A 13,270-nucleotide genomic window follows, 5' to 3' on the forward strand; every position below is an offset into this window, starting at 1 on the left:
GTCCATGTCAAAATCCGAAGGAAATGTGTTTCGTCCCCCCCTGTGTTCAAGACATGGTTACGGTCTTGTTTTCTACCAAGTCACACAAGTCATTAAGATAATAAGTGTTGTTTATAAGAAATAGCTATTCAAACTGGCTGACCTGAGCTCTTATATTCACCACATTTCGGTGAATGTGTCAGAAAACATTGTAAGCTGTCTACCTAGAGAGCAAGTTTAGGGATTAAATAAATGTTTGAACTCATTCGTGATGTCAAAATAGCACTGTCTAGATAGGCAGCACACTAGATTTTGCAACACAGCCTGAGAGTCATGGAGTATTTCCGCCGATCCTGATGGATCCATCTAAACCGGAGAGCAGCTCCACACTTCACCGCCAATGATAAGCAAGTTGACTCAAAACAATAAACATGCACAATGAAGACGTGAATGGGTTCATACCTGAATGCAGGGTGAAAACATTGATTCCTGGATCCAGCATGATGTTCGCTGCAGCGGCGGCGGCGGCAGTTCTGCCCGGTGGAGTCCCGGTGATGTTGATGTTGCCGCTGCCGCCGCCGTCTCGGGGTCTCCTCCCGGAGCTGCTGGCCCGGTTCGATCTGCCCTGCTGCTGTTGCCCCTGCGGTGGGGTCTGGATCCCCGCGGAAGCCCCTTCTCCCACGCGGCCTACCTGTTGTCCCATCCTGCGAGTGTTCTGGGTGGGAAAATAACACAGATCCGTGGAAAGACCCGCCGTCCGTTTGGACCGCTCACATCCCCCAAAGAACGACCCGCGGGACGACGGCCTGTTCTGTTCGGGATGATAGTCTTCCCCTTCCTGGTCACCCCTCCTCTTCCTCCTCTACCGGACCGGACCGAGCTCCGTTAGCTTAGCTTAGCAATCTGTGTGTATGTGTGTGTGTGTATGAGAGAGAGCGAGAGAACCCACCCACCACCTAACAGCTAACAACGCACAGTCTAATCGTTAAATTCTACCAAACGGCACCGGATAAGCGGCTCTGTTAAACGGGAATGTACGATCCTCTTGCCCCCAGCGCTGTTTCTCTTAAAGCTGACCCGTCTGGGGTCGTTCCGTTCTGCTCCAGCCGCTGCGCGCCCCCTCCGCCGCCGCCATCTTTACCGCAGAATCAGTGGCGTGCGCTGCACGAGCCAATGACTGAGAGCGCAGCACACCATCATCGCGGTGATGCCAAAGATCCTCTCTTTTTAATACATGAATATTAACATAAGCAAAATTAAGATAATTGTTCATTTATAATATATAGTGAATAACATCTTCAGGACAATAACTGAGTAATGTAAACAGTACAATAATAAAAACAAAAAGTTGTTATTGAAGTGTGTTAAAGCAATATAAAGCATAGAATGCTACTTCATTTATATCAATATCATATTCAATAATATTGAGGGTTATTATAGTAAACTAAAACTAAAACCATTGAAAAAAACATTTACTTAAAATAAAATAAATATATTAACATGTAGCCTATTCTATTTGAACGCATTTTATCTCAGTTAGTTGCCAAAGCAACGTTTCTTACCTTCCTTTAGTTTAACTTAATGTCCTAAAATAACAAAAACAAACATAAAATAAAAATCATAGGAGACATATAAAAAAAAAGAAAAGAATAAAAATAACATGAATACAACTTCCAACTAGAAAGTGGAAAATATAAAATTAAAAATGAATTAAAAATATTAATAAAACCCATATGTAGTAGGGTAATTCTAATTCAGCATAATCTGTTTTGCTCCTAATTTAATAAATTTTTAGCTCTACCAACAGCAATGGCAAAATATACTAATAGTCTTTAAATATTAAAATAATGATCTTTCATTTCTGCAACATGATTTCATCTGTAAAGAAATAATATTTTAATTCGCTTTTCATGTTTGATTTTATGTGGTCAATTCACATGAAACATATTAGCCTGATATATTATATTGATGTCTCATCAGTACACAACATGGTACATAGTGCATACAAACAAACCACTATAGTCAGTTATTAAACTGTTTATTTGTCCATTACAGAGCATGTTGGTACAGGCTAAGCACTGAACATTTCAAAAGTTGATAAAAGTTATTAGTTTAAAAATATGGCATCGGTTTAGATTATTCCAAAATATTGATCACTTTTTTTGTGATAAATTAGTCATGGGCTATTCTAGAAATTACAACGGAACATTTACATGGCAGCTGCCATAAAGAAACAAAATGTAAAATGCTGTATGCATACAGTAGTCCTAACATTCAACTCTCCTTCACCACCTGCTGGTCATCACAGTTATTGCAGGTATGTTTTGAAAATATAATACAGACACTCTGAAACATCTTGTGGAATTGGAGAGAATTCATTTTTTTTTTTTTTTTTGCACTAATAAATGCAATTCAAAATGTCCTATACTTTATTATTACTATTTTTAAATAAATCCCCTGCATGGCAGTGTACATAATTTTTAATTAACAAAGGGATTGTGCTTGAAAACCATTAGTAATAACGATCACGAGTGCAGCCAGCTGCAAAACCTCAACACTTCCAAAAATTTGATACCCTATTTTGTAATAAATAAGTCCTAAAGCATGGCTTTTAAATTAGTATTTAATTAGCTTAGCTCTAGGGAAGGGGGGGGGGGGGTGTCATGAAGTCCAAATTTCCAAAAGTCCAGACTATCAGTCCAACTCTTCAAACAGTAACTAACTAAAACAAATAAAATTGGCAGAAAGGACAATTTCCCCCAAATCAAAGTCATTTTAATTAAAACTCTAGGAGTAAAATGTAAGAAGTAAACTATTTTTGTGTTTCACAGCAGTATGGCACATAATTTAAATCCAATGGGGTTTTAGAATTCAACCCGCTTGTAAACATTCTATAATTTTGTAGGCAACCAGGCAAACTGGTTAAAATGTACCACATGTATAATGTTCCATGGCCTCTCCAGTACTGGAATTACACCACAATATCAAACACTATGTAAGAAGTGGCAGTAAACAAAACACATTTACTGTATAATCTGATCTCAACTCAACTTCTCAACATCACAGAGGCTTCTAAAAATAGAATCTATTTAGCCAGATCAGACATAACCTAAAATAGATTGTCAAATGTTAACTAGGAATTTGAAAGGAAACAAATAAATATTCATAATGCACATTATAGACATTCTACATTCTATTATGGGTGTTATAATAAATATTAAATATCTAAGGCCTCTTCATAAAACATTGTCCTCATGATTATAAAGTAAGATTGTCACTTTTCACTTTGTTTGGTCAGAGTGCAATACCTAGAATGCTAAAAAAGTTCCAGAATATGTTAAGAACAGATCTGATTCTTCTGTTGGCTGGTGGTGTGGCTTTAGTGAGCATGTACAGCAGTGTTAGTCTGTGGAGTACAAGTCCAGGATCGAGGCTTCAGCAAGTCTAGGAAAGACGGCTGAGGAAACAAAAAGAAACCACAAATATATGAATTAATTCATAAACTAGATGAACCTACCAAGAACAAGCACTTTGTTTACCTCTTGAATGGGGCAGAAGCGTTGCGCATACCACTCCTGAGAGTACAAGCAGATGAGAACGCCCTGACCCAAGAAAAGCGCAGTCCACATGATCACGTTCCAGATTGGCCCTTTTCTCCGGTCGTTAAGAACGAAGTTAAACACCACTAAGAGAAACATGAGTGCATTAGAGACTTTCATATTCAGGCTCTGTTATGTCATATAAAACAGAGTCATTTTTACCAGAGCTTAAACCAATGTCTAGGTGGTTATCTGGCATCCCAGCCTGCCCAAGCTGGTTAAATTGGTCTGTTTGGATGGTTTTTGGTAGACCAGCTGCTGACCAGCTAAACACCAGCTTGGTCAGCTGTAAAACCAGCTTAAGCCAGCTAAGACTATCTGTTTTTTTCAGCAGGGACATGCTCTCGTAATAAATGAAATTCTTACTTCCAAAGCACATGAAGAGGCAGAACATGACTGGATAGAAGAAGCCAAAGCAGATGGCCAGAACGTACTCGTGCACCACAGCAGACACAGTAAAAACAACCAACATGGCCCCTGCACGGAATCGCTTCTGTGTCATCTGTAGATGTGGATGACAATAACACTTGGTTTAGCTCGATGCACATTTGGACACAATTTCACACAAATTCCAGAGTCCACTCAAAGAAACCAAAAACAGATTGTTTATTGAAATAAAGCACAACATAGGGCTATCATCAAGATCTAATCTGAAACACTGTTTACACCAATGAATTTCAGTGATTCCTGGATGAATTTTTTTTTTAAAGAGTGCACTCAAAGTGATTCTATATATAGCCAATTAAATACAAGCACAGTGGGGAAAATAATTATTTGATCCCCTGCTGAAGTGTTTATCATTTTTATAGTAGGTTTATTTTAACAGAGACAGAATATCAAACAAAAAATCCAGAAAAAAGCAGCATACAAATGTTAAAAAAAGATTTACATTTTAGTAAGTCAAGTAAGTATTTGATCCCCTACCAACCAGCAGGAATTTTGGCTTCCAGAGATTGGTTATGTGCACATGTGGAACACAGATTTGTCCAGTCACTTTAAGAAGATACTACTAATTTCAGCTCACTGTGTGTATAAAAGATACCTGTCCATAGAATCTGTATCTTCTAAAGGACATCAGATTGTAGACCTGCACAAGGCTGGAATGGGCTACAAGACCATCAGCAAGAAACTTGGTGAGAAGGAGACAACTGTTGGTGCAATTATTCGGAAATGGAAGAAATACAAAACAACCATCAATCAGCCTCGGTCTGGAGCTCCGTGCAAGATCTTGCCTCATGGGGTAAGGATGATCATGAGAAAGGTGAGGGATCAGCCACGAACTACACGGGAGGCGCTTGTTAATGATCTCAAGGCAGTTGGGATCACAGTCACCAAGCAAAACATTGGTAACACTACGCCGCAATGGATTGAAATCCTGCAGTGCCCGCAAAGTCCCTCTGCTCAAGAAGTCACATGTACAGGGTCGTCTGAAGTTTGCCAATGAACATCTAAATGATTCAGAGAAGGCTTGGGAAAATGTGTTGTGGTCAGATGAGACCAAAATTGAGCTCTTTGGCATCAACTCGACTCGTCGTGTTTGGAGGAAGAGAAATGCTGACTATCACCCCAAGAACACCATCCCCAGCATGGAGGTGGAAACATTATGTTTTGGGCCTGTTTTTCTGCTAAGGGTTCAGGACGACTTTACCACATTGAGGGGCCAATGGACAGGGCCATGTACTGTAAAATCTTGGACGAGAACCTCAGCCAGAACACTGAAGATGGGTCTTCCAGTATGACAGTGACCCAAGGCAACAAAGGAGTGGCTCAAGAAGAAGCACATTAAGGTCACGGAGTGGCCTAGCCAGTCTCCAGACCTTAATCCTATAGAAAATCTGTGGAGAGAGCTGAAACTTCGAGTTTCCAAGAGACAGCTAAGAAACCTTAATGATTTAGAGAGGATCTGTAAAGAGGAGTGGACCAAAATCCCTCCTGAGATGTGTGCAAACCTGGTGACCAGATACAAGAAACGTCTGACCACTGTGCTTGCCAACAAGGGTTTCTGCACCAAGTACTAAGTCATGTTTATTTACATGTTTATTTAAATACTTATTTGACTAACTAATATGTAAAGTTTTTTTTAACATTTGTATACTGCTTTTTCTCTGGATTTTTTGTTTGATATTCTGTCTTTATCGGTTAAAATAAACCTACCATAAAAATGATAAACCCTTCTTTTTTTTTTAAGTGGGCAAACTTACAAAATCAGCAGGGGATCAAATAATTATTTTCCCAACTATATATATAAAACAACTGTATAAAAAATATATATTTTTTAAAATTACAGTAATGACATAGATTATTAATTATAATCAAGCAGTCAATAAATATTTATCTCATATTATTGTAATATGCTGATTTTCAACATTTTCAACTGATGACTTACCCACAGGAAGTCCCTGTAAACATAGTAATAAAGCCAATCATGTACTACAACATTCCATGTGCGGTAATAGTTAGCAAATGAAGTGGAGTTCCACCAGTCCTAGAGAAAAAGCAGATTATTCAATGAACAACTGTATAATGGCAACATAAGTTAGCATTAATCTTTTTTTTTTTTTTCAATAAAACAAATTTGATCATGTGGAACATGAAAAATAACACTGCAATATAAAGCACATAAAATCAAAGGGTTTATATTTGTAAAATTAAATACAGGGCACATTTTGGTGCTGTTTGTTACCTTATAAAACATTCTGTCTCCAAACCGTAGCATTTCAGCAAATGCATTAAGCCAGCAATGCAGAAAGGCAAAAAATGCCAAGAAAAGCACCAGCACTCCTATGGATATAGGACAACACCATCTGTGTCTTCTTCAGTGTGTAGACACCTTATCAGTATAAAGATATCTAAAGATAAGTGCTATATTAAAAAGCGGCTGTCCTGTTGACATTCTACCTGGCAGTATAGAGTTGAAGACACACAACACCATGGCCCTCAGGTCAAAGAGCTGCATACTGATACTGTGGAACTGAGGGATACACAGCCGCACAAATATGTAATATGCATAAAACAAACAGCCGAGCACCTGGAATGACACAGAAAAAAACATATTCAAGATTTAAACATAATATTTACCAAGTTTTGACATAAATGTTTATAAAAACATGTACTCTTTTAAAGAGCCCACCTGCAAAAACTTTGTAGCCACATAACCCCACCGAATACATGGATTTCTACAAGGACAACGTAACATAAGTGCTATTTCTATGAAAACAGATACCAATACACTGCTAAAACTTTTAGCTTAACATTAAATATATATTATATACACACACACGTGTATATATCAAATATTTAATTTTTATACATACAAGTATATTTTCTTACCGTGGATAATTGTCTCTGTATATCAGGGTGGGTGCAAAGAGAAAGTAAATGTACTGGGTGAATTGAGGTACAGCGAATGAATCTGAAAAAAAAGAAAAAGACAAAATAAAATGTAAGTTTTTGTCAGTTTATTTCTGTGAAGTTACTAACATCTAAGTAAGGATCTTACTTGCTTTGTTTCGTTCTAAGGATCGCACTCTTGGCACATTTTCCCTGATGAAAGAGTGAGCCTTCATTATCAGCCGCACCTGTTTAAAACAAACAATAGCAACAACCAGACTGAGCAGTGAAATTAAAATAAACACCTTCAAATATTATTAGACATTATAATATTATAATGTATATATATATATATATATATATATATATATATATATATATATATATATATATATATATATATATATACACACACACATTATAACTAGTATCAATTTCAAATAAACACATTAAAGCAGAAAACAGAGCATCCAAAAATCCAAAAATCCTGTTGCTATGGTTACTGAGTACCTGTTCTAGAATAAGTATGAAGCATGAAGCAGGGGGAAGGCCGTTCTTCAGCACCACATATGTGGGTAAGAACCCCAAACACAGTCCCTGGTACAGCAGCAAGAGGGAACCGGCCAGCACTGTCCATAAGGCCCGATGGTTTGACGTGGGGTAAACACTAGCCCAGACACTGAGCAACACATACGGAACCACAAGCGTGGACAGGAACATACACATCCATGTGACAACCACTAGGGGGAACTGACCAAACGCGTACACCAATAGATCAAACTCAAGCACCAGTCTAGAGAGGGCAAGAAAGAAAGATTTTTGCAGCTTACACAATTTAGTAAATCTCCTTTTATTGTCTTACTTCACTCCAAGTAACACTGAAGGTGCATGATAAACTAATGAGAAAACACTTTTTTGCATGTATTTTTGAGCAGGTTTTGAAGAAGTCTGAGACATTAATATTAATTAGCTTGTGCTGATATTGCTAAATAATTTTCCTAGGCTGTCCAATCACATTACATAAGAAACTAAAATGTTTACCATCAAATTATTACTAAAAATAAAAATATAAAATCATTTTAACAAAATAGTTAGGAGCATATTACTTTCTCAATTCTCAAAACATTATATTTCAGTCTGGTAAAATCACTGATCTGTTCATTCTTTTCGTTCACACAAGCACAAATGAACATGTCATTTTATTTCATAACTTTATCCTTACACCAGCTAGAATACACTAACTTTAAACATGGTACATGTGTGAAGATGTTTTTAGTTTAGTTTTCTTTTAATGTGGAGAAAATCCAATTTAAATAACATAAGGAGCTAAAACTATTCAAAATTCTAACATATATCAGAAATGTACTTTTAACACAAGCCAGAAGTAGTATGTATTGAATCGTTTCAGAGCTCCTTTTCATTCATTTAAGAGACCTTGCAAATATTGTGCTTGCAAAGACAAAATATATCTCCTCATATTTTGGCAAAAACAAAACCATTATGCATTTATGAAACCACACTGTTGGCAAGGTCAGAACTTTAACATTTAAAACAAGGTTGCAGCTTACAAAACTGAAGCAAAACAGATTCCAAAAGTGTTTATGAACTGTGAAAGCTCTAACCTGCCCTCATCTATGAAATCCACGACAAGCGTGCTGAAGATGAAGAGGATGAGGAGGGCGATGAACATGTGATAGATGGTGCGAATGTGGTTCACCTCAAACAGATCACTGCAGAAAAACCATGTAATAAGCACTATTACTTTACAAATATTCATAGAAGTACAACCATATGTTTCTCATCTTCCTAAGTAAACACTGAATTAACAAAAAAAAACAACAGCATTTAAAAAAAAAAGTTTACATTTCATAAACTGTGCTATAATAAACAGGTTTATTAAGGTCAGCTAATCTGACCACAGACAGAAACAAATCTCAGATTTTACACATCAGCAAGATCATCCATGACTTACTCTAACAGGGATCGACGGATCACAAACTGCTTGCTTTGGCCTTCGGAAGGTCGTGTATGCCTACAGGAGCAGAGAGGAAGATAAAAAGGGTTAGACAACAGAAGAAAAGAGAAAAAGGCTAAAAGAATATGAGATAAAAGCACTAAGCTGATAGACTGGCATGCTAGTCATGTGATAAGATCAAACAATGAAAAAGAAATTAAAAATGCAGTGAATTTGAATGACAGTAAAGGAGAAGAGAATGAAGTGCACTAGCCAGCTGTGGCGCTCATTGCAATCCGGTTTGTGCATGCTTTCAGTACCTGAGTTTGCTTTTCTCCTTATCTGAGAGAGGAAAGACTGTGCTCACATGGGACGAACCCAGACTGGCAGACTCCTCTATCAGACTGTCCATGAATTCATTGACTTGAGTGTCAAATTGCCTCATCAGGTCTGCCTTCAAATGCTGAAAAAAATAGCAAAACAGTAAAGACACAGAACAGCTAGTCTCTTCTAAGGAGGGTCTTACGAACAAGAACAGAAGGTTTGCAGAAGGTCTTATGAAGCACAACACATCATATCCGCAAGATAAGAGTAATTCCGCCAGAGAATCAGGTCTCATGTGATAACTCAAGCTGTCATGGTCATGTCTGTTTGACTGCAGCTGCTCTTAATGGAGACAAATGAAGGTCTTGTATCTCAAAGAAACTTTTACGGATACTAAATTCGGTCACAGACTGAACTGAAACTGAACTGATGACGCAATACATCGGAAGTCTGTAATTCGAACAAATTCTAAAGTTCAATCATTTCACAAAATGTCCTTGTTAGGGAAGTCCTTAGAAGATATATGTGTTACAAACAAGGACAATATATTTTCCCAAACCTCACCGCCCCTGGCTGACAACCACATCCTTCCCTATTCTGTCTATACTTCCTGTAACCTTTACAAGCACTTACATCAAGCAGCGCAAAACAATCTAAAGCATGTAACAATGTTTGATCCCTAAAAACAAAGTAAAAAAAAAAAAAAAAAAACTTTTAGTCTGAATTTATTAAATTATACAATTCACACGATGATTTGAATACACAATAAATATTAAATATTTTGATATTTTAAATCTATTGTCATGTGGCCAGCAAATCATAAAAAAAGAAATATTCTCACAAAGAATCTGTAGACACAATGTTTCAAGATCAGTTTTTAATTTAAATGCTAAACTTATAATATTATATTATTCATATACATGTATAAAATATATATATATATATATATATATATATATATACAAATGTCTTGTGTAAAATCACAAGAATAAGCGTTGCATTTAAATCATTGAAAGGTTTTAGTCAAACCAAAGGTCACGCTTGAATGTTTAGGATCTGTTAATCTGTGACATAATATGCGATAATACTGATAATCTGTTACAATAAAATGATAAAGAACCAGATTTGCACACATACGACATTTAACACAATGTTGCATTCATTATTTTGATATTTGATTTCCTTTAAGACAAGAAAAAAAGTACTCAAAGCCTCTGAGCCATCCTACCTCAGCTTTCTTCTTCAGCTGTAGTTTTGTAGTTTTGATAATGTGCTCCACTTCCACTGTTCCTGAAATGAGACATCAGTACAGTTCTCTCATGAATGCTCACAACTATAGACAGATGGAGCAGGTCGTTCTGGACACGTATCCTGGTTACCATACCACTAATCTTTAACTAATCTAACATAATGCAAACAGAATACCTGCATCCGTTAGAGTGCAAACAGAAGAGATGGCGATTCATACAACACTACTGTACATTAACATAAATAAGGACACTGACATCACAAAAATGCTCTAAAAAGCACTGAAAACTCATTTCAAAGTGCCATCAAAAAAGTCACCACACGTATACAATCAAAAAAACTAATCCATTATTTCATTAGTCTATAGGCCGCAGGTTTTCACCAAATGAAGATACAATATTTACTATTCACTATAATTACAAATATTTCATCTATATATTATTAAAGACTAAAAAAGAGTCACTTTCATTTAGGAAAGAGAGACTTCACATTAGGATAGATGGATACATATGTCAAAGCCAGTAGCCAATGACTGGACTAGACTTAAATATATTACAATTCATAGTTTTAAAATGCAGTAAAAAGACAGACAGAAAGGAATGCAATGTCTTCGTTTCAATCTATGGGAGAGTATTCTAAGAGGTAATGAATTAATAGTAAGTGTAGAACTTGATGACATTTGACAAAAAGCACTACAGTATATCCCACTGAAAACCCTAAAATTATAGATGATATATAATATTAAACACCACTAACACTAACTCAAAGCTACACTGTGAAGCATTAACCTGAATCTATTTGACAGTGAGATTGCACAATGAAACACTACTCTAGAATTTTCAGTGTCATCATGTCAGAGTTAATGGGAATGATTGCACCATTGATAACAGTACTGGGCAGGACGTGGTAATTTCTCAATCAGGTCACACGGCAAATCACATGGCAGTCTGTTCATCCCAGAATTAACCTTAATGGTTTCACCAACGTAACATGAATATGTCATGGCCATTGTTTCCTCATTCTTCTTCTTCTTCTACAGCTCAATTAAGACCTCAATACAAGTAAGGTTATTATTGCAAATTAAAAACCTTTTACTTTAAGGAAAATGAACATTTAATTAATAATATACCCATTTTCTACCACATAAAAATCTATTATATTATTTTCCTCACTGAAAACTCCTAAACAGACCGGGCAAAGAATAATATCAAAGGTATGTACTCCTTTATATGACAGAGTCATACAAATGACGGGTTGTACACGCAACGTAAATAGTAAGGACAATAAGTGAAACATGTTGCAACTGATTCCAGTGGGTCAGAGTTGAATGACCTACATTACACCTAACAAAAGAAAAACTCTCTTCATTAGAATCTTAAAGTAACTGTTTTGCCTCTGTCTAATTTGAATACTCTGCACTTGGAGAATCAGGTATTTTTTTTGTTTTGATTAGTGCTTCATTCTCACCATTACTGTGGCAGGGCACCTCTCCTGTGGCTCTTTCTGCTCCTGTGCCATCCTGGTCTGATGAAGGAACCACCTTATGAGACCCCCTGCGACTGCGTGGGGCGCCAGCACCCTCATTCACCATTCTGAACACCAAGAACAAATGTGATCCTTCTTCAACAGGTACATAATTGAATTCATCGCCATTTAAATCACATAATTCTAAAAATGCTAAAATTGATTGCATCAATTAGATCATTTTAAATTTACTACTTTTAATTTTAAAAGTAGTCATTCTGGCTAGTCATTGAATATGACAAAGAAAAAAAAATACTGTAATTAGCGAGAAGATTTTTATTAGTTAGTAACTAAGAAATAAGCAAGATTATCTGAGATTATCTATCCTTGTGAAACCGTAACCGGAATTAGAATAACTTGCATACAGAACCGTTACCAGTCAGAGTAAGTGAGCAGTTGAAATCTGAACCACATAAAAATCAATAAACAAAAATGTGCAAAGGAATACACTATTACGATAGTAGCAAAGGGAAAAGTACTGTAAGTGAAAAACCTAACAAATACCAGTCAATATTTAATTACTTATTGGAAATAAGTATTTGTACACTACTAAGATAAAAAAAAAGACCCTAGTTAGTTCATAGAATAAACGTTAAAATTGCTTACCACACAAATGCAAATGACTCAAGCTTTAACCCTAAAACGGAGTTATACATTACACTAATGTAGCTAACTGTGTTGATGCTGGGCTGACATTTTTGAGGGAGTTAAACTATTCGTCTGTATTTAGAACTAACGTTAGCTTAAAACGGCACTAACTATACGCACGAAACTTTATACGTTTATTGTACACAAAAGATATTCATTTACCAGGAAATGTTTCCGACAAAACAGTGTCTGATTTACAGGCTCCGTTTGAGAAAGACAAAAAACAACGTTTAGATCACTTACTTGTGCTTCTTCTTCCTCAACACTCACGTGTGTAATAATCAATTCAGCTTTCTGAAGACAAACTCTGTGAATGTTGACGCCGGCGACGCCGTATGATTGAAGGAGATCAGTGTGACAGCAGCAGCATCAGGCCTGTTGAAATCAACTGAAACAACAGGCGCTCGTTCCCTACCGGGGGCGGAGCCTGCTTCGAAACGACATCTGATTGGACAAGCGGCTTCCACCGTAAACGTACAGTAACGGTATCAATAGCCTGGTTTATGTAATGACTGGTTATCTCTCTCTTCTCAAACATGTAATGTGTGGAATAAATATATGAATCTCAAAACCCTTCCAGAATATATGCCCAGGTCACATTTCACCCCGAATACAAATGTGTCAAATGATATTGGTTTAGTTTTAATTTTGTGTTTTACGTTAA

General features: G+C 36.6%; 2 protein-coding genes across 2 annotated transcripts in view; both read right to left on the reverse strand.

The window, feature by feature from the left end:
* abl2 (c-abl oncogene 2, non-receptor tyrosine kinase) overlaps positions 1-1,438 on the reverse strand; it is a 36,552-nt gene extending 35,114 nt beyond the window's left edge. Inside the window, exon 1 of the mRNA XM_058784571.1 lies at positions 442-1,438. Coding sequence (XP_058640554.1) covers positions 442-682 — 241 coding nt within the window. The 5' untranslated portion in view covers positions 683-1,438. The remainder of the gene's footprint in view (positions 1-441) is intronic.
* A 466-nt stretch (positions 1,439-1,904) lies between these two features.
* Positions 1,905-13,006, reverse strand: soat1 (sterol O-acyltransferase 1). The gene is made up of 16 exons (XM_058785516.1): positions 12,850-13,006; positions 11,902-12,026; positions 10,415-10,476; positions 9,183-9,325; positions 8,881-8,940; positions 8,531-8,638; positions 7,419-7,701; positions 7,078-7,156; positions 6,909-6,990; positions 6,709-6,754; positions 6,477-6,606; positions 6,262-6,359; positions 5,965-6,063; positions 3,945-4,080; positions 3,519-3,664; positions 1,905-3,436 (listed from the first exon to the last, which is right to left on the reverse strand). The coding sequence occupies exons 2-16, from the start codon at positions 12,023-12,025 to the stop codon at positions 3,359-3,361; spliced, it is 1,674 nt and encodes a 557-aa protein (XP_058641499.1). The 5' UTR covers position 12,026; positions 12,850-13,006; the 3' UTR covers positions 1,905-3,358.
* Between the last annotated feature and the right edge of the window lie 264 nt (positions 13,007-13,270).

The sequence above is a fragment of the Onychostoma macrolepis genome, chromosome 08 (genome assembly GCF_012432095.1).
Source record: "Onychostoma macrolepis isolate SWU-2019 chromosome 08, ASM1243209v1, whole genome shotgun sequence".
Classification (NCBI taxonomy): Eukaryota; Metazoa; Chordata; class Actinopteri; order Cypriniformes; family Cyprinidae; genus Onychostoma; species Onychostoma macrolepis.